We start from the raw sequence: 22,432 nt of genomic DNA on the forward strand, positions 1-22,432 counted from the left end.
ATTTTTGGCTGCCACCTGTACGTCCACTGTAAGAATTCTATAAGCCTCCTCGGCACTGAACTTCCTAAGCATTTTGAACTTTTTACACAAGAACTTTAACCAAATAATGTTATAAACTTTTTTTTAATTTTTCTATTTTTAAAGTCCCCCCTTTTTTTAACCCCTAACTACATTAACACTATGCTCCCCAATTTCACACTATCTACCACCCACCCAAAATAACCAAAATAAAAATAATAAAATAGAGAATTTTATAAGCCAGTTTGGCCCTGAACCTCCTCAGACTTTTAACTATTTAAATAGAAGAGCTTTAACTATACAAAAAAAAAACAGAAAACTGAATTCAAACAAATGATGGCTAAAATTATGCCTCAAAATATGCTCTCCTAATTGCCCTGGGTGTGGTAAACCTTAAAACAGTTACCAATGCATAGGCCTGGCTGAGAGGGGCAGTCAGGGTGGTAAAATCTTGTTTCCGTCCTTATGCCCCTCTGGTAACACACCCTGCATCTCTTCTGTGGGGCTTTTTTGGGGAGGGTTGGAGGAATCCTGAAGCAGAAATGTGTTGCTCCAATTCTTTGACTTACCAAGTCTACAGAAGGACCCCCACTGTGGCACTCCATTAGCATCTCTGAAATAACTTGAAATGTCAAAAACATGCATTTCACTTCAGCATTTGCCTTTTTTGTATAAAATAAAGGCATTGTGGGTTGCCATCTGCATCAAGTAAATGCCCACTTTTTAATACTTTGCCCGACTTTTCCTCATTATTAGGTATGGCTGCATTAATTGGTAAGACAGGTCCACTCCCCCTTTGTGCCTGTTATAGTGTGTGATGCAGAATGGCACCCGCTTGGTTTCCGCTCTGCCACAGACTGCTACCCTGCGACTATGCTGATCATAGATGGTGGTCAGCATATATACCTCCTTCTTGTCCTTGTACTTTTTTGCCAGCAGTTTCTACTTGCAGAGAGCAGCTGATTCGCCCCTTTTCAGCTTCTATTTTGCTAGGTCCCATTTGTAATATGGGGATGCTGCTATAATTATTATCTATGTATAGGTGAAACGTCTTGTTTAATAAGGGGTTCATTAGGTCCCATACAATTTTCCCACTTGTCCCTATAATGTTTGAGCAACTTGGGGGATCACAGTGGCTGTTTTTTCTTTCATATATGCGAATGGAATAAACATACCCACTACCACTTTCGCACAGTTTATACAGCTTAATGGCATATCTTGCTCTTTTAGATGGTATAAACTGTTTGAATCCCAGTCTACCCTTGAATTTCATTAGGAACTCATCAATACAGATGTTCTTTTTGGGGACATATAAGTTTTCAAATGTCTGATTAAAATGGGAGAGTAGAGGACGAATTTTAAACAATTTATCATACTGTGGGTTACTTTTTTGCAGGCACTTCCTATTATCATTGAAATGTATAAACCGCAATAGCATCTCATATCTGTGTCTATTCATAGTTTGTGAAAAATTGGGGGTACATAAGATAGGATGTTTAGACCAATATAAACAAATAATTGGTTTCTTTATTATCCCCATTAACATTGTGAGTGCCCAAAATTGCTTAAATTCAGCAACACTGGTGGGGTACCATGTCCCTTTCCTAGCAATAAAGGACGCAGGGTTCTGAGCAAGGTACTGTTCAGCGTACAAATTAGTTTCCTTTACAATTTCCCCTAAAAAGTCATCCCCAGGAATAACTGCAGAAACTCCACTGGGCCATAGCTGGACACATCAGCCTGTATTGGGGAAAAAGGAGAAAGTGAAACAATGGCACTACATGTGTTGTTTCCTAAATAATATATAAATAACCTGTTAGATAATGGAATATATCTCACTATATAAAGGTATAATGTAGGAATGGTGCTGTACATAAGAGAGAAATTAGAAACACAAGGACCAATTAACCACTGGTAAAGTATGTACCTGAATAGCACACAACAACACTCTAAGTTGGTGAACAATAAGGACAGTGGAGGAGAAATAATTTTTCTCCGGATGAAGCGGTTAAAACTTAACTTTTATTGTCACGATAGAAATATAAATTGGGGGGCGGAGCTAGCCACAGAAGAGACAAGGCGCACAGTTCATGAGCTCCTGAAAAAATGAATCGATATGGGGGTATATTTAATTGATCCCAACAAAGTTTCTGATCTATACTCACAAACAGGCTAAGCAGTTTCTATAGAGACCCATTTGGCAAGTCTTTGAATATCTGCTACGGCAATTACCTGGACCTAAATTGATTGGAGCGACCATGAGGTAGCAGTGACTGTTGGCCTTATAGACGCAGCCTGATGTAAACAGAACTCTCTTTTACACAAATAAATATGGAGGACTTCTACATAAAGGTACAAGCACTGCTTAACAAATTCAGGGAGAAGATGCATCACAGCTTCGATAACCTAACTCCCACAACTAAAGCTCAATCTACGCGAGGGGTCAGCTCAACCCCTGTAAAGGCGAATGACATAGACCCAACAGCAGACTACGTGAGTTCCCAGCTTCACGTGAGTGAATTCACATCTGAGCTAGAGCCTGATCACTTCAAGCAAGTTCCTGATGAGAGCAAGAAACACAGCTCGCAAACTCCCTACCTAGCTGGGGGCACAGTCCAAAAGTGAGCACAGCACAGAGGTCTGGGTGCACAGGAGACCAGGGGCACTGCCACAGCCCCCCAACAATCTGCAAATAGCACACACAAAGAGGAACTCCAGCACTACAGTAATAGAAAAAGGCAATTTATTAAGCAACGTTTCGGGGTCACAGCCCCTTCCTCATGCTATATCTTTATTAAACAACACACCACCATTTAAATACCCTTCTCCAGGCGCCAAAATACACCTGCATTGGGGAAATGTCTCCCTCTAGTGGTCATTTATGGTTATTATACCAGATGTATATACTATTTCCTTAGTGATATATACTGCTAATTTAAAAACAATATACTATGTATACTACTGTAGAAAAATATAAGACAATATCAAAAATACATAAATGTATGAAAAATCTTTTCTACAAATGTACAAAAAATTTTTTTAAACAAATGTATAAAAAATATATGAAGATGCAGATTTTTATATTTTTTGTATGTTTTACTCTAACACAATTGACATTAGTTCACTTTCTCAAAGCACATTTTCCCAAAATCATGTAGCTATTTGGATAGTCATAGGGGGGAAAATCTAAAAAGGCAGACTTTTATTAGATTAAAATCTTGTTATGCAATATTCAAACATAGGATAAACTACTAAAAAAAATATGTTCCTTAGAGGAAGTACATAATGCTTTAGAAAAAACAAGACAAGTCATAGTCTCTGTTGAGACCCCTAGGTTGTAGTGTAGCTAGTTGGTGTATCCACCACATTTCCCTTTGTTGGAGGAGACGTTCCCTATCCATTCCATTTCTATTAGGGCCTACATGGTCTATTATCTGCCACCTCATCTGGCTGACACTATGTCCTTTCTCTAAGAAATGACTTGAGACTGGGGCCTCTTTGTTCTTACACCTGATGTTTGACCTGTGCTGACTCATACGGTCACGGGCCTTACGAGTAGTCTCACCGATATACACCAAAGAACATGGGCATTTTATGAGGTAAATTACATGAGTTGTCTCACAGGTATAAAAACCTTTAATATTGTATTTCCTACCACTTTGAGGGTGGTGGAAATTTTCTCCTTTAATGATCGAATGGCAACTCATGCAATTGTAACAAGGGAAAGTACCTACTCTCTTTTTCCCAGTGAGTGTCTGTTGTATTTTACCCACGGTCCCCAAATCTGTTTTAACAAGCTGGTCCCTTAGGCTCTTAACCCTTTTATAGGCCATGAGTGGTGGTTTTTTAAAGTATGTGACTCCCTTATTGCATTCCTCCAAAATATGCCAATTCTGGCGTATTAGTTTAGCTATTTTGTTACTGAGTGGATTATATTGGCTTACAAAAACCATTCTATCCATATTCTTGTCTGTGTTCCTAATCTTAGTTCTATCCAATTCAGTAAGAGTATTATCCAATAGTTTGTCAGGGTATCCCCTATTAGTGAACTTTTCCTTCATTTCTTTAAACCTGTGGGATTTCCTGTCATTTGAGCTCACAATCCTATCTACTCTGAGAAGTTGACTCCTAGGGAGTGACTAGGGGGGATAAGGAACATATTTTTTTTTAGTAGTTTATCCTATGTTTGAATATTGCATAACAAGATTTTAATCTAATAAAAGTCTGCCTTTTTAGATTTTCCCCCCTATGACTATCCAAATAGCTACATGATTTTGGGAAAATGTGCTTTGAGAAAGTGAACTAATGTCAATTGTGTTAGAGTAAAACATACAAAAAATATAAAAATCTGCATCTTCATATATTTTTTATACATTTGTTTAAAAAAAAATTTTGTACATTTGTAGAAAAGATTTTTCATACATTTATGTATTTTTGATATTGTCTTAAATTTTTCTACAGTAGTATACATAGTATATTGTTTTTAAATTAGCAGTATATATCACTAAGGAAATAGTATATACATCTGGTATAATAACCATAAATGACCACTAGAGGGAGACATTTCCCCAATGCAGGTGTATTTTGGCGCCTGGAGAAGGGTATTTAAATGGTGGTGTGTTGTTTAATAAAGATATAGCATGAGGAAGGGGCTGTGACCCCGAAACGTTGCTTAATAAATTGCCTTTTTCTATTACTGTAGTGCTGGAGTTCCTCTTTGTGTGTGCTATTTACCTAGCTGGGGGGATATGGCTGCTCCTGTGGGCTGGAGTGTGGGCACTTCACAGTTCTGTATGATGCCTCTTTTACACGATGTACACTTGAGAGTGCCCGCGGGACTCACAGCGAAGAGAGGTTCTTCTTCACCGGTTTTGTTTAGGGGAAGTATGGGCGTCGGGAACGATCCACAGCAGTTCATTGGTGCCGAGATCTGGACGATTGACCCTGCAGTGATTCCTATGGGTGATCAACAAGCATGGCTATACCCGCAGTATGCAGTCGGCATTGGTTAAAGCAACAGGTCTTTCTGCAGTAAATGGGAAATAACTTCTCAACGTATTTAGGAGTCTTTTCCATCAAACTTAAAGATTTAAGATATATGTTGGTACCACTATAGATATCTTGGCATATAAGGACAACATCATTGTTTGATGAAAACGTTATTGTTTAATATATGTTGGTTGTTTTTTTTAAACGTTTGCTGAGCTTTGTATTTATTTATCTTTCACACATTTAATTATTGTATCTTGCATATCGTTCGTACCCTGGCATATTGAGGCCTTTACAGAAGCACAATACCTCAATACTATTAACTAGAGCTAGTATGGTACCTCAATAGTAAAATGGCATAAATATATAGATATTAGCAGGACTGCCAGTAGTTCAGTAACTAAAATTTAAACCCTATCTATAACACTTAACATGGTTACAGGACTGGTGCACATACTAATATCAGCACCAATTATTCAGGCACACTATCTCCACAATGCCTACCTTAATAATTTGTCCTGATAAATGTGAATAACAACTGGATGTATTTTGCTGGGTAACCTCTATGCCTAATTCTTATAGATAATACCTGACTTCTCACATAAACGACATAACTAGGAATTGGGGAAGAAAGGAGAGATTAGGACTGGGGTGGTTATGCATCTACTAGATAATAGAGATCTTGTAATGGAGATTTTTTTGCTGTACTTAACTGAATACTGGAACTCTATGTCTAATGCCGCTGGGCATAGGGCCCATGCCCTGTGGCAGACTTACTTTCTATTTTAACACCCATGTACCTATGCATTAGATTTTCAGACTCCCTATTTATTTCTGAGAGGTTGTTATGTTTAAATGTTAAATTTTTCTTTTTTACATGAGAATCCTAGATCTTTGTTCTAGTATATAAAATGAGACTGGCCCTTGTTTGAACTACTGCTCAGATAACTAACATATAGGGTTCTATATGCAAATTTGAATGTCTCATCCTCCTATTAGCCAAGATGTCCAGTATACTCCTGGGAGATAGACTCTTGTTCCAACACAATATATACTTTGCTCATGCCCTGGAGTGTACCTTTTGTCCACCATTGGTTATCCCGAATCTATATAGACACACCCCACTGCCACTTCCATTTTGATTTGTTCAAATATTATTATTTTATTTCCCTGATGTGAGATCACTTCTGTGCCCCTACGCTCTATACAAATTGGTTGCTGATTTCCCAGGCATTGAACCAGATTATTGTTTGTTATTGTTACATATTCAATATCTTGACTATATACTAATAGTTATGTATACTTCCTATAATGCAGAGATTATATAGGGTGAGCTTATTCAATACTGACTAACCCTTCTAGTTAAATGTTACATACAGTTATGTCCAGATTCTGGGAGCCATTACTTCACATATATTTACTTTAACTTGTTAAAAGCCCAAGGCCAAACTAACCCCATGCATTATACTTGCTACCTATATAATAACTAATTTGGGTCATGACAGCGCTCTGTTAAGTCTCACACTCATAATGCTTAGTTATACTATTTATGTTACTACCCCTCACCTATTAATATGCTTATCTCTACTTTCCCCCCATATACTACGCTACCTACCATACTTAAATGAATACCTCCCCCCACCACACAATATGCCTCCTAGATTAGGAGGACTACCCACATGGTTTATCTCGCCTATAACGCAACCCCTATAGTAACTCTTAAATTTTATCATAGTGCTGACTTTATCTTCCCTACCTAGCTCAGCATGAATGATCAGCACCACCTACAAGTTAAGTTTAAAGTTTTAAATCAGATACCCAAGCTTGAGTTGCTTCTATACGTCTGTACATACACTGATAGCTTTTATATAATTGGATCCACAGTTTAATGTTTATTTTTTTTACACTATTTTGGGTATAAATTGAGCATTCTTTAACTCTTTTTTATATGTTATCTATATGTATACAGCATATTTTACAGCAAAACAACATTTGAAACTGTGAGGTTCATATTTATATACTCTTGATAGTATTTTAGATGTGATCCTTCTTCTGTATTTACACACCTTTTGAAACATTGCATGTTTGTTGTATTATGTATTCAACCTCAATAAAAATAAAATTATAAAAAAAAAATTAGGTCAAACATAAAAAACACAGTGTAGTAATATCTTGTGCAATACAATCACAGAATTAATGTATCACCTGGGGTGGAAATATATAATATTGTTACAGGTAAATGTTTATCAAACCGGTAGATTATTGAATCATAAATGGAGTTACTTAGCCTTGTGAGGTTGTCTTCCCAAAGTGGGGAAGAGTATGATACAATATTGCAATGAAATAAAAAAGGGGCCGCTATTATTCACACAATGTGTAGGAGATCACATGTATTACTTAATAATCAGACCCAAGAAAATGTCAGACTTGGGACTGTGAGGGACATCAAAAAATCCTATGTATAGAATAGAATATTAGATTGAAAGTAAAAATACATACCAAGCTCAGGTAGTAAGTAGTATTGAAAGTACTAAGATTGTAGCTAATTGCGTTAATTATTAACTATCTCCTTTAGACCACATAGATTGTCTACCTATAATGATGTCAATTGTCTGGATAAATTATACTAGTAGTAGTGAGCAGGAGTAGAATAAGCGTTAGTACTGTACATAGAAAGCCTCAATGGGCTCAAAATAACTAAACATTTGAATTATTATCAAATATATAACTACTGTGTCGATAGGCAGGCTTGCCACGTTGTCGGTGGTGCAGTGTATTTACAATAATAAAGCTTATAGGATTCCTTAAGGGTCAAATCGCCATGACTTCATTCCCACCTTACCCAATAAAGACACAGACACGTATTTGGAGGTATAAGACCGTGAAGCAAGGTCACGTTTATTAAAACCAAACCAGGCAAACTCTAAACTTATTAACTTGAGAAGCTTAAGGCTTATATCTACAGGTGGCGGCATCTGAGGCTAATCTATATCCTAAGCCTAACCATAACTTAGTATCTACAGCAAGCGTAGTGAGGTCACCGGCCCGGATTGGTTGTCGCAATGCTCCTGCCGAGCATTGCCCTTCAGAGGCTGGCATTATCCACAAGGGGTTTCTAGGTCAGCAGGCCCGCGGGGAGAGGCGTTACAAGCTGCGACTTACAACATCATGCCCCTCCCATTAGCTCGACCACACCCTCACGGAAACCATAAAAATTATTCGGCCGGGACCCCGCCACGCCAGCTGGTGATTTCTACCTTCATGCTAACAAATTGCTCCGTACCCATAAAGGTCATCATTTAGACACAAGACGCACAACAAACGTCCATGATGTGAAGCCAAAAAATTACCACTTTGGACTTAAGATCAGCTAGCCTGATTAGGCATGCCCCTGCCAAAGTCCTAACAAAACCACCCTAATGGCAGCCGTTCCCTCAGTGCCGCCCCCTTTACCCTGAAATAAAAAAAATCAAACATATTAACAACAAGGGAGGGATGGGCGGGGAAAAAACCTTTCTCCAGCAGTTGCAGACAAGAAAGAGGAAGTGTTCCAGCATCCATGCACTTTTATAACAGGTAAGAGTCCCCACCCCACACTTTGCAACAATTGTTGCAAACTCACACACTGTACAGCTTCACATTCCAGTCAGGCAGCATAACCCTTAAGACGTTACATGCACAAATATGCCTTCCACTACCAGTATCAGTGTCCCTTAATTTGGTGGTTAATACGGAATTACTCCACAATGGTGTATAACTGGCAACAGATTTGTACAACAAGTACAGGAATAAGCTCCTTAAAGTTACTTAATAATATACCGGTTATATAGACAGAACAAACCACAAAGAAGTTCCCTAATATACGGCAACACCAATTGTCTGCCAATATTATATTGCAATAATAATTAGGTCAGTTCATCTGAATATAACTACGAGTAACCAGAGACATGCAAGTATTCTAAGTAGAAATTCTCCAAAACCAGGATTAAGTATTTCAATTACGGCGACACCATTTGTCTGCCAAAAATAAGTTACAGCAAGACCTAAATTAAACTAAGTCCACAAGATAGGCTATAACTGCAAGTTAAAAAGAATAAGAGAGAGACTGCTGCGTCCCTGCTCCCCCTGACAAGTTTTGCTCTACGGCTTTTTCAAAAGTGGGGCGGCCGCCTATTCTCTCCGGCCTTATATTGGCTGATCAGTAGTACATGTCATAGCTTGTAAAGAACCTGATAGGCTCAAAAATGTACTGCATATTGATATTTCGCATAGGGGCGCGTGAATGCCATGTCGCACTGAACTGATTTTTCAGAGCAACTAGAGGTTGCCTAGCAACCTGGGATACACAATCGTATGTTTACATATATGCGAGCAATATTGTGCAAGGATATCCGATGTAGCGATCCATTCAGGAACATGGGATAGTTGAAGTAGAACTTACTGTCATAAATATAGTACAGACGAGGTTAATACCTCGGGACTAAAATACCATAAAGAATACAAGAGAGATTTATCAATGCCAATAGCATGTGTGAGAAGAGTGTGAGGTGATGATTATGGGCCCGGTCCTAATGAATGGGCTGACCATATAGGTGTGGTATAAATGCTGATGTGCGAGTAAATAATATATAGATTTTAAGGGAAATTGAAAAACATCAAAGACTCATAAGAGATGGTGGGGGAGTGTTGGAGAACTGGGATAATTATGCAAGGTAATGTCCAATCATATCAAAATGACAGGGTGGGAACATGGCAAGGTGGGCAACATAAAAAGGTTAGGGGAGTGTGGAAGGGGGAAATAGGACAGGGGCAATAATATAGTGGTAGGTTGGCAATAAAGTTGTATCTATATCAATCCATCAACAGTCACTATTGGTTTGACAGTAAATAATGGAACAACTATGTAATTCCTAATACTAATTTTCTAGTGCATCAATATGATGTACACATTTTTATAGGAAGCAATAGTAATTATTTTGCTCATTTAATTCTTTCGGGTGGACACAATCTAACAGGTAAATCCACCTGCATTCTTCCCTACCGCGATTCCAGGCTACCGCAGATCCCCTTACGCCAATTGCGTATCCTATCTTTTCAATGGGATCTGCCTAACGCCGGTATTTGGAGTCTTGGGAGAAGTGAGCGGTAGACCCTCTACTGACAAGACTCCTAACACCAAAAAAAGTCAGTAGTTAAGAGCTTTATGGGCTAACGCCGGAATATAAAGCTCTTAACTACTGTGCTCTAAAGTACACTAACACCCATAAACTACCTATGTACCCCTAAACCGAGGCCCCCCCACATCGCCGCCACTCTAATAAAAAATTTTAACCCCTAATCTGCCGACCGGACACAGTCGCCATCTACATTATCCCTATGAACCCCTAATCTGCTGCCCCTAACATCGCCGACCACTATATTATATTTATTAACCCCTAATATGCCCCCCCAACATCGCCGCTACCTAACTACACTTATTAACCCCTAATCTGCCGACCGGACCTCGCCGCCACTATAATAAATGTATTAACCCCTAAACCGCTGCACTCCCGCCTCGCAAACACTAGAATAAATAGTATTAACCCCTAATCTGCCCTCCCTAACATCGCCGCCACCTACCTACAATTATTAACCCCTAATCTCCCGCCCACACCGTCGCCGCTACTATAATAAAGTTATTAACCCTTAAACCTAACTCTAACCCTAACACCCCCCTAACATAAATATAATTTATATTAAACAAAATAATATTCCTAAAATTAACTAAATTATTCCTATTTAAAACTAAATACTTACCTATCAAATAAACCCTAATACAGCTACAATATAATTAATAATTACATTGTAGCTATTTTAGGATTTATATTTATTTTACAGGCAACTTTGTATTTATTTTAACTAGTTACAATAGCTATTAAATAGTTAAGAACTATTTAATAGCTACCTAGTTAAAATAAATACAAAATTACCTGTAAAATAAATCCTAACCTGAGTTACAATTAAACCTAACACTATCACTATCATTAAATTAATTAAATAAATTAACTACAATTACCTAAAATAAAATACAATAAAATAAACTATTCTATAATACAAAAAACAAACAAATACTAAATTACAAAAAATAAAAAAGAATTACAAGCAGTTTAAACTAATTACACCTAATCTAAGCCCCCTAATAAAATAAAAAAGCCCCCCAAAATAAAAAATTCCCTACCCTATTCTAAAATACAAAAGAAATCAACTCTTTTACCAGCCCTTAAAAGGGCTTTTTGCGGGGCCTTGCCCCAAAGTAATCAGCTCTTTTGTATGAAAATAAAAATACAATACCCCCCCAACATTACAACCCACCACCCACATACCCCTACTCTAACCCACCCAAACCCCCCTTAATAAAAATGTCTTCTTCCAAGCGGCATCTTCTATCTTCTTTCTCCCGGATCCATCTTCATCCCGCCGACGCGGAACATCCTCCTTCCCCGACGGACTAAAGATGAATGAAGGTTCCTTTAAGGGACGTTATCCAAGATGGCGTCCCTTCAATTCTTATTGGCTGATAGAATTCTATCAGCCAATCGGAATTAAGGTAGAAAAAATCTGATTGGCTGATGCAATCAGCCAATCAGATTGAAGTTCAATCCGATTGGCTGACCCAATCAGCCAATCGTATTGAACTCGCATTCTATTGGCTGTTCCGATCAGCCAATAGAATGCAAGTTCAATACGATTGGCTGATTGGATCAGCCAATCGGATTGAACTTCAATCTGTTTGGCTGATTGCATCAGCCAATCAGATTTTTTCTACCAACCTTAATTCCAATCAGCCAATCGGAATTGAAGGGACGCAGATTAGGGGTTAATAAGTGTAAGGTTAGGAATGTTTAGACTAGGGGTTCATGTTAGGGTGTTAGGTGCAGACTTAGAAAGTGTTTCCCCATAGGAAACAATGGGGCTGCGTTAGGAGCTGAACGCTGCTTTTTTGCAGGTGTTAGTTTTTTTTCCAGCCAGCTCAGCCCCATTGTTTCCTATGGGGATATCGTGCACGAGCACGTTTTCCCAGCTTACCGCTACCGTAAGCAACGCTGAGAGTTGAAGTGGAGCTAAGTTAGGCTCAACGCACCCTTTTTTGAGCCTAACGCAGCCCCTCAGACAACTCTAAATACCAGCGTTGTTGGAAGGGTGCGTTGGGAAAAAAAGCAGCGTTAGCTACGCGGCTTTTTACCGACAAAACTCTAAATCTAGGCAAATGTATCGATCCTTCTCCCTCCACTTCACAAACCCAACAAAGGTGGAGGGAGGAGGAACTGATGTACCAGATACATTGTGACTGCTGTGAGTGGCTGTCACAGCAATCACATGGGCTGGCTGGGACATTGTGATTTGCTGTTGGTAGTCTGCCTCAGACACTGAGGCAGCCAGGAATAGTATTAGCCCAGCGATTGCTAGTCCCGCTGCTTTCTGGGGCTAAATTTAGTGCATGGCGGAATTATGCCGTCATGGGTCCTTATGGCATGACAACCATGACGGAATAATTGTGTAATTAATCCTTAAGGGGTTAAAGCTCTGGTGTTTGCCTCCTTCTAGTGGACAGGAGAGTAATTCCCCATGTGTGATGTCTCATGGATTCTCACCATCATGAAATAAATACATTTTTCAGGTAAGCATACATTTTGTACAGTGTCACTTTAATTATTATCTTTGTTAAACAAATCAAGGCAGCTAATAAATTTAAAAGACACATCTCTACAATCAATAATTAATCTGTGTACTCAAGGTTATAACATATAGAATATAAAAACAAAAAAATATCAATAAGTGGAAATGTAGTAGATATGAAAAAAATTGAAAGGAATACATTATATCATATGATATAACATATCTTATCCAACCTGCTAGTGAGTTATTACTATTCTTTTTTTTTCCTACTAGATGTCATAGTTAGATACATTATAACATTACTATACTTGACAACACTCCTATATTGTACTGATTGCTGTTTTAATATTCAATGAATATAGTAAGAATAGACGGAGTGGAAACATTCTTTTATTTATTCCTTCTTTTCACCAGTGGGCAGAAGAATTGGGTTTTTGCTTTTTATTTCTCACCCATAGGTGGCAGCATTGTTTTTTTCTCACTAATAGATGACTATATTTTTCTTTTGTTTCTTCTCTCACATATGCCAGCATTTTTTCTTACCCATAGATGGTAGCCTTAAAGGGACACTGTACCCAAAAATTTTCTTTTGTGATTCAGATAGAGCATGACATTTTAAGCAACTTTCTAATTTATTCCTATTATCAAATGTTCTTTATTCTCTTGGTATCTTTATTTGAAATGCAAGAATGTAAGTTTAGAAGCCGGCCCATTTTTGGTGAACAACCTAGGTTGTCCTTGCTGATTGGTGGATAAATTCATCCACCAATCAAAATCTGCTGTCCAGAGTTCTGAATCAAGAAAAAAGCTTAGCTGCCTTCTTTTTCATACAAAGATAGCAAGAGAAAGAAGAAACATTGATAATAGGAGTAAATTAGAAAGTTGCTTAAAATTGCATGCTCTATCTGAATCACGAAAGAAAATTTTTGGGTTCAGTGTCCCTTTAAGCATTTTCCCTAAACCATATTCCAGTTAATTTTGTTGGTTCTTGTTTATACCCTAATTATACCCTAGAAGGTGTCTTTAAAAAAAAAAATGGGATAGTCTACTCCAGAATTTGTATTGTTTAAAAAGATAATCTCTTCATTACCCATTCCCCAGTTTTCCATAACCAACACGGTTAGATTAATATACTTTTTACCTCTGTGATTACCTTGTATCTAAGCCTCCGCAGACTGCCTCCTTATTTCAGTTCTTTTGACAGGCTTGAATTTTAGCCAATCAGTGCTGCCTCATAAATAATTCCACGGGGATGAGCACAATGTTATCTATATGACAATATGACACACATGAACTAGCGAAGTCTAGTTGTGAAAACTGTCAAAATGCACTGAGATAAGAGGCGGCCTTCAAGGGCTTAGAAATTAGAAAGTTGTTTAATATTGCATGCCCTATCTGTTTCATGAAAGTTTAATTTTGACTAAACTGTCCCTTCAAGTGAGAATACAGTTCCCACCTGTGAACTTTAGAATTTAATTACATCCATTTACTTATTTCAATAAAGCAGGTGGGGGTGTCACTGCATGATGTCATCATCTTCTAATTAAAAAATTATTTCAGGATAAAGTCATTACTTCCATATTGATTAGACAGGAAAAATGCTTATTTAATTACAAGGAGTCTTCCAATATCAGCAGAATCTGGATATTATTAGAGCAGAGTAACACTTTCTTTATTTTGAGGAATTAGTCTTTTTGAGGACTTAAAGGGACATGAAACCCAAAAAATGTAATTCATGATTCAGATAGAGAATACAATTTGAAACCACTTTCCCATTTACTTTTATTATTTAATTTCCTTCTTACTCTTGTTATCCTTTGCTGAAAGGTTTATCTAGGCAAGCTCAGAAGCAGCAAATAACCTAGGTTCTAGCTGCTGATTGGTGGCTGCATAAATATACAGATTGTCATTAGCTCACCCATGTGTTAAATTAGAAGCCAGTATTCCATTGCTGCTCCTTCAACAAATGATACCAAGAAAATGAAACAAATTAGATAAAAGAAATTATTTAGAAAGTTGTTTAAATTGTATTCTCTATTTGAATCATGAAAGAACAATTTTGGGTTTCATGTCCCTTTAAGTTTGGAGAAGACAGGGCTTCCCACTTTGTTAACAAAATCTCAATGTTTTTGGCTTCAGCAGAAATGATAAGATAAACTGCAAATTAGAGACAGTGATGTGGCAGGGTTAGGTCTGTGAAATCTGCAAGTGTTTAGGACTGGAAAATCCACAATTGTCAGAATTAAAGTACTGGAAAGTGGGCGAAATAAATAATGAAAGTATATTGCAAAGCTGTTTTGATATTAAAATCAAAGAGTTTACTTTCCAAAGTGTTAAAGGGACAGTGAAATCAATATTAATTATTCATGATCCAGGCAGAGCATGCAATTTTAACCCCTTTGCTGCCTTAAATTTCAAAGAAAAACATGCCCAAATACCAGAGAATTTTTAGCATTTTACTATGACTCCATTTAATCCGAAATAGAGCCTTGTTTTTTTTATTTTTTTTTATTAACCTATGAAAACAAGATAAGGTATTAATCTAAGACAATTTTGGTGTATTTCATACCAACATTTCACCGCCAAATGTGATCATATAAAAAAAAAGAACTTTTTCACATTCTTTGGGTTTCTCACTGAAATTATTTACATACCACTTGTGCAATCACAAATGATTGTAAAACTTTCTCTGGCATCCCCTTTGTTCAGAAATAGCAGACATATATGGCTTTGCGTAAAACACTTCTATTATTACTGGCAGTGAAGGGGTTAATCAGGTAGCATGTAAGGTTAGCCTCCCACCTGACACCCCCTAATCCCTCCCAAACTGCTCTCTTCTCCCCCACTCACACTTCTCCCCACCATCTTAGGTACTGGCAGATAGTCAACCAGTATGCAGATTAGGACTTTTTTTATTATTATTTTTTTCTGCAGTGTAGTGATCCCACCTCACTGATCCCTCCCAAACAGCTCTCTAACCCTCCCACTAATAAAACACCATCTTTGGTACTGGCAGCTGTCTGCCAGTGCCCAATTTATAAATATTTTTAATTTACATTTTTATATTTTTTTCTGTAGTGTAGGGGTCCCCCAACTCCCTTCTCCCAGCAATTGTTACATAGGGCACCCCCATTCCACCCCTTTTCTGTACTGCAGTGCCCCATCCTTCCCTCTCCTCTCAATTTTTATTTTTATAGCATAGGGCTCCTCCCACTTCCTCTGTTACCATATAATTACAGATGCCTGCAGCTCAGAAACAGTCGCTCTCAGCTGTCACTAAACAGCCAAGAGCTTCATAATGTTATGCGGTACAATGAGATTCGTACCGCATGGCGTAGATCTATGTAATTTTGGCTTAAGGGGTTAAACAACTTTCCAATGTACTTTTATTATCAAATTTGCTTTGTTCTCTTGATATCCTTTGTTGAAGCATAAACCTAGGCTGATGAGAGCTTAAAGGGATAGTAAACCCAAAAACATGTTAAATATTTTGTAAAACTTCATTATGCATAAAGTGTCAAGGGGCTGATTAACTTTCTCAGCTGCACTTGTAGTATGTGTTGGAAACTCAGTTGCGGAACTTGTACTGAAGTGTATCACAGTATATTCAGGCTGTAACATACAGAAAAGTAACAGCAGTGAATATGTTGTGAGTTGATTTAGTAAATTGCTACTTAATCCCAAATGTTAAGTTTTGCACAAAAAGGAAACGTATAGCAGCAGCAAATTAAACATAAGGTAGGAACTATACTATTGATAAAACCCTATGGTAGACTAAGATAAATCTGACAGCTAAACCTAAAATGAGCAAGTAATCCTGTTGCTTCACAGGAGTGAGATTTCTACAAAATATATTTGCAATAATGTGAACTCATGAGTCTCTCCTTCCTTAAGAGGAATGAAAACACTTTAGCGGAGGATAGCGCTGTGTGTGCAAGTAGCTGCAACAGTTCAGAGACTGAATCCTGTGACCCGTTACCTGTTACGTCACAGGTGGGCGTGTAGTAATGCCGTGTAACGGCGAGTGACAAATGATTCCGGTAAGGACGTTAACTGCAACTTGAACTCCCCAGGAGGAATGTAGGTAGGTAGAAAGTAACGCTCATATGGATAGCGGAAAGTAAAGAGCGGTTGTCACAAACTTGTAGCGTGGGGATGAGCTGCTTGTAGTCTGCGTGAACAGCGGACACTTGTAGAAGAGAAAAACAAATCCTTCTCACAGATTGCCAGGTTAGGCTATCAGAGAATGTAGCTGAGAGTCCGATGTCGCTTCCACAGAATCAGGGTATAACAGCCAGGGAATCAGGTTTAGAGGCAAGCTTGTATTGTATAGAGCAAACTGTCAGCAGTTGCTGAGTGGTGAGACATGCACGTCTGAAAACAAAATACTAAGCACCTGGCTGCACTTGATTGATAGGCTTTATAGGGAAAGTGGGTGGAGAGTAGTAAAGGTAATTTCCTGACATAAAGGTACCTGTTAAATGTTTTCATTCGTTTTCTAGATATTGCTCATTAAAAATATTTATTGCGCCAAACCCATTTTTATCTCATTATGTGGACCCTATAATGATGTTCTACCTAGGTAGAAACATCATGGCGGCCCGCATCTTGGCCCCTCAGTCCTAACGTCACTAATGCTGGCACAGGAAGCAGGGCGAACTTATGTTAGTGACATCAAGGTTGGTGGGAGTGGCGCACCAGAGCGCTGAAGATTCACAGAACTCAAACATGGGGAATCATCTGTTACTTTGATCGAGGTAAGTATAATAAGTACCTCTAGGCTAATGAGCTAGTTGATTACATCAAAGTAAAAGGAAGTTCCCTGCCTAGACTAACGATAATTTTTTTTTAACCCTAAAAAAAGAGCATGTTTTTTTCTTGTGATAAGGAAGAAAATTCATAGAGTGACTAATCAGGAATTATTTTTAACCCCTAGCAAGTTGTTTTGTTCTTACAACAGATTAATCGCAGGAGCTGCAAAGATTTAAAGCAACTTTGGATGCGACTAACGTTAATTATTAACACCTGAAGTTGCTATTGCTTTTACTCTCTACAGCTCTTGCAATTAATCTGTTGTAAGAACAAAACAACTTGCTCGTTAGTCTAGTGGTCAAAAAATAATTGCTGATTAGACTCTCTTTGTATTTTCTGCCTTATCATAAGAAAATAACATGCTCGTTTTTCAGGGGTTAAAACAAATGATCGTTAGTCTAAGCAGGGAACTTCCTTTTACTTTGATCAAATTAACTAGCTCATTAGCGTAGGGGTACTTATTATACTTATCTTGATCAAAGTAAAGTATAAGCACCTGTAGTATGTAGACACTGACATTCTCATCTGGTCTGCGCATGGAGCATAATTTTAAATATGGCCTCTGAGGATTTTTGATAGTATTGCGCAGGCGTTTCCCTTACACAATCAGTGCGCATGCAAAGTTTTAATAAAGAACGTTCTATTAATATTTAAATTAAATGGGCAGAAACACTTGCCTATTGGATGAGGATGATTACTACATCTTGGGCCCGAACCGATATGCAGCATCGCCCGCAAAAGCCGGCGACGCCAAATTTTGCGCGGGTTTGGTATCACATATACGGCGTAGCATACAACTTATGCGCGTATATTTCTGCCTTCATCCGTATTATTTTTACCCATAGACTGACATACAAAACACGCGCAGTTTGGTATCCAATATACAGCGTAAGGACTTACGCGCGCAGATTTCAGAAAATCTACTCCATTCTCATCTCGCCACAAATTGCAGGCGCAGGAGCCCTTGCACTGACTAAAAAACCAACAGAACTCCCTGGAAGCCTTAACAAACGCATACATTTAAGCAGCATCTCAAGGTTAAAGGGACAGTATACTATGATATTGCTTTTTTAAGGTTTATTTGTGTATTTGAAATAGTCAAATGGATTGAGCTTGTAGGTACTTTATCACATTGTGGACATATACTTGCTTATTTTCTTTCAATTGGATTACCTTCATCTCTTTAGAACCCACTGGAGTGTTATTTATTCTAATGCTAACACAGCTTGGCACTGATGCCAAAGTATATAAAGGGACAGTCAACTCCAAAGAAAACGTTCTTCTTTTAAATAGGGCATGTTATTTCAAAATACTTTCAGATTTAATTAGAACACTTGCTTTGTTCTTTTGGTATTCTTAGTTGAAAGCAAAACCTAGGATGGCTCATATGATCATTTCTAACACCTTCTTGAAGGCTGCCTCTTTGCAATTGTGTTAAACCAATCACACACACCACAACCTCTAACCTGCAGACTTAAAACACCTGATAATGCCCACCCTATCAGTAACATCACTACTATATATACCAATGGGTCAATTTATATTGGATGTGAGATACATTGATTTACATCTTACAAGTGAATATTACTATATGTACCCTTCAGAAACAACTATTGTGGATGGGAGTTATAGTACAAGAATATGTTAGAAACAGGATAATATTACCTTTTTTGGGCCATTTCCAAACAGGCCTTATTATATGTTTTAACAATATTAGTGTACTAAAACACCCCTCACATGGATGTGGATGACAATTATATGGTAAATAACAGAGGACAAGATTTATGGTGAACTATAAGAATATTTTTTATTTTTTTTGGCTTCTTGGATGAGGGGGCAGAGGTGACTGGAGTGAATTTCCTGGTTCTCCTTGTTTGGGAAGCTTCAGATGATTCTGCTGGAGTGCTGGCCACATATGAAAGTCTGGAGGCAGTGTCCTGCTGGTGTGTGAAGTGCTCAACCAACACACCCAAGAGTTGGTTTTGTTCCTGCCATCTATTGTCCATCTGCATCTGCATATCAGACTGGATTCTCATCATCTGAGACTAATTTTGGACAATTCCATTTAATGAGGCTGCAATGTCCCTCTGCAGCTCGATGCTACGCTTGAGTAGCCTCTCTTGGCTCCTATGAAACCTCTGTTGGCCTCTTTGAATGCTCTTGCAGCTTGTTATCAGCCTCCTCTGGAGTAAAATGTATTCCTCGCCCAGAGGAGAATACAGTGGATCTACAGGCTCTTGAGCATCAGTGATTCTAGGTGCAGGTTCTGCTCTATCTGCTGGTGCATCATGGACAACTTCAGCTGCTGGTGCTTCATGGATAACTTCAGCTGCTGGTGCTTCATGGATAACTTCAGCTGCTGGTGCTTCATGGATAACTTCAGCTGCTGGTGCTTCATGGATAACTTCAGCTGCTGGTGCTTCATGGATAACTTCAGCTGCTGGTGCTTCATGGATAACTTCAGCTGCTGGTGCTTCAGGGACAACCTCAGCTATATGCTCATCTGAGGATGGTGGAGCTCTCCCAAGGGAAACGGATGGTGGAGCTCTCCCAAGGGAAGTGGATGGTGGAGCTCTCCCAAGGGAAGCGGATGGTGGAGCTCTCCCAAGGGAAGTGGATGGTGGAGCTCTCAGGCTGGATTGGTAGTCCCTTTGATGACTAGTGTGTGACTACTCAGCCTGTCCAGTTTGCATACCTTGCGACATCCCCTGTGTGGAAAAGCCATGACTGGCCTGATATTGTGTTGGGGGGGTAAAGACATCGACCCTTCATGGCTGACTTGGCTCCCTCTCAAAGCCAAAAGGATATTCCTCAGGCCAGGTATCTTGCCATGGGTCATATGCCAATGGTGGTGGCATCACTTCTGGGTCCTCAACGGAAGTAATCCAACCCTGCTGATGCCTGGGAGCATAATTTCCATGTTGCTGCCTGAAGACTGGTGGTGGAGGTGGCTGCATGGCTCTGACTGGTGGTGGAGGTGGCTGCATGCCTATGACTGGTGGTGGGGGTGGAGGTGGCGGCATGCCAGTTTGCAGCCTGGTGACAGGAGGTTATGAGGAGGAGTCAAATGATGATAGGGATTAGTACAGTCATATATATGTCCATGTGGGTATATAATATACATTGATACATGCTAGGGACAATACTCATTCTCATGTCAAACTCTATAACATGCATGTGCACAATGTGATTTGTGATATGAGGGATTTTAATCTGCACAGTATACAGGTATGTGTTTCATACAAGAGTTATGTGTACATGTCAGTGATGGAGAAAATGTGTTCTTTAAGTGACACTATGGTCACACAATTTACTTTAGCCTGATGTAGGCACAGAACCTGCTTTCTGAGCTAAAAGTATTGTGATGGCTATAGTGTCCATTTACTGAAAACTCAACATGTGGTTTGTGGCCTGTGTTACTCTGAGACATGTTAGTATTGCACTATTCCACCTCATATCATGAATTGCATTGTGTTAAGTAGCATTAATGTCAAATATAATTGTAGATGTTTTTGTTAGTAGGCCAAATACCATGCTCCTCATTGTGTACATGAATGTGTGATATTAAAGGATGTTATATCTCAAATACATATAATACTGGTGTGTGGGATTCTTACTAACCAGCATGATGTGCTGTGGTTGCAGCCCCTGAGTCACGAGCCCCTGGAAGTCCACGGACTGCTGTAATACTCAGGGAGCTGCGTATCATCTCCTGCCATACGTTGTATTCTGCTTCCAAGGGTGGACCACCGCCTGTTCCCCTCTGGTGCATGGCTTCCTGGCCCATCTTCTCTTTCACCCGCCTCTTGCAATCATTCCTCCTTTTTTTAAGTCCCTCGACAGTCCTCCTCTGCGGGGCCACACTGTTTACATCCTACCACTGACCATGCTTCCTTACGCCTTCGGGCAACGCCTCTGCCCTTCTCCTGGCCAAAGAGGGCACTGTGGTTGTCCATGATGGCCTGGACTAGCGCAACATTCTCATCAAATGAGAAGTTTGGGCATCTCATGCGCTCCTCCTCTGTGGCCACCTGGCTTCCTCCCTGGGATGTCCCTGGTGTGGGTTCCTCCCTATCCTCTCCCTCCTCTCCCCTTCTGTCCCCATGGTATAAACGATTCACTGTTATGTCTGCGCTCCTCCTGCAATCCTGTGTAGTGAAGAGAGCCCGGCACAATGGAGAGTGGGCGGGGGACACTTATCCAATCAAGTAGGCAGCCACTTCAGGCGTGTCTGCCACACACACCCCAAACAGTAATAGAATACAAGGTGCAGAGATGGCGCTCTGATAGAAAGGAAAGTTATAATGTAAGCGTAAAAAAAAACGCTGTATACAAAATGAGAGATTCCAGGCAGCAAAGTAAAAAGTAAAAAACGAACTTTATTCCAAAAGCTTATAAAGGACAAAACCAGGGTGTCCTATAAAGAGCCAGCAGTGACTCTAGCAATCAGGCAAGTGAGCAGATCCCCATGCAGACATGTTTCGTGCACCAGGTGCACTTGTTCACTGCTTACCTGGGGATCAGCTCATCTGCCCCTTTAAGGCTGAGCTAAATCATGACATCACAGTAATTAAGTACCTGATTGGATACCTATATCCACAAGACAGGCAAACAAGTCATTGCAACACTTTCAAACATTTTCAAAGATACATATTAAAGTGAAGGTAAAGTTAAGTATATCTCACAATATACTAACACTTATCACCCAAATTTAATATGAGTTTCATTCATCAATTTTTGAAATTTTAATTATAAAGCAAGTTATTGCCGTTTTAAATCACAAGTTTTAGCTATTGAAATTCAACCCGTAAAATATATATTTTTTTCCCCTATGGTCACGTTTTTTTGCAAGCCTATTGAAATGCTGGCCGTTAGGCGGCCGTCAAATAACGTCATCCGGCTCATATGGTATGCGCATGCGTTACTCATCTGTTGGACTTCATGCCCCAGAAGTCTG

The 22,432-nt window shown here is 39.1% G+C and overlaps 1 protein-coding gene across 1 annotated transcript in view; it reads left to right on the forward strand.

Annotated features, from left to right (window-relative positions):
- The window catches only part of LOC128657215 (enhancer of split m7 protein-like), a 48,636-nt gene that overhangs the window by 23,326 nt on the left and 2,878 nt on the right, over positions 1-22,432 (forward strand). The window contains exons 5-6 of the mRNA XM_053711472.1: positions 2,397-2,529; positions 15,613-15,669. Of these exons, the coding sequence (XP_053567447.1) occupies positions 2,397-2,529; positions 15,613-15,669 (190 nt within the window). The remainder of the gene's footprint in view (positions 1-2,396; positions 2,530-15,612; positions 15,670-22,432) is intronic.

Source organism: Bombina bombina, chromosome 4 (assembly GCF_027579735.1).
Source record: "Bombina bombina isolate aBomBom1 chromosome 4, aBomBom1.pri, whole genome shotgun sequence".
NCBI classification, from domain to species: Eukaryota; Metazoa; Chordata; class Amphibia; order Anura; family Bombinatoridae; genus Bombina; species Bombina bombina.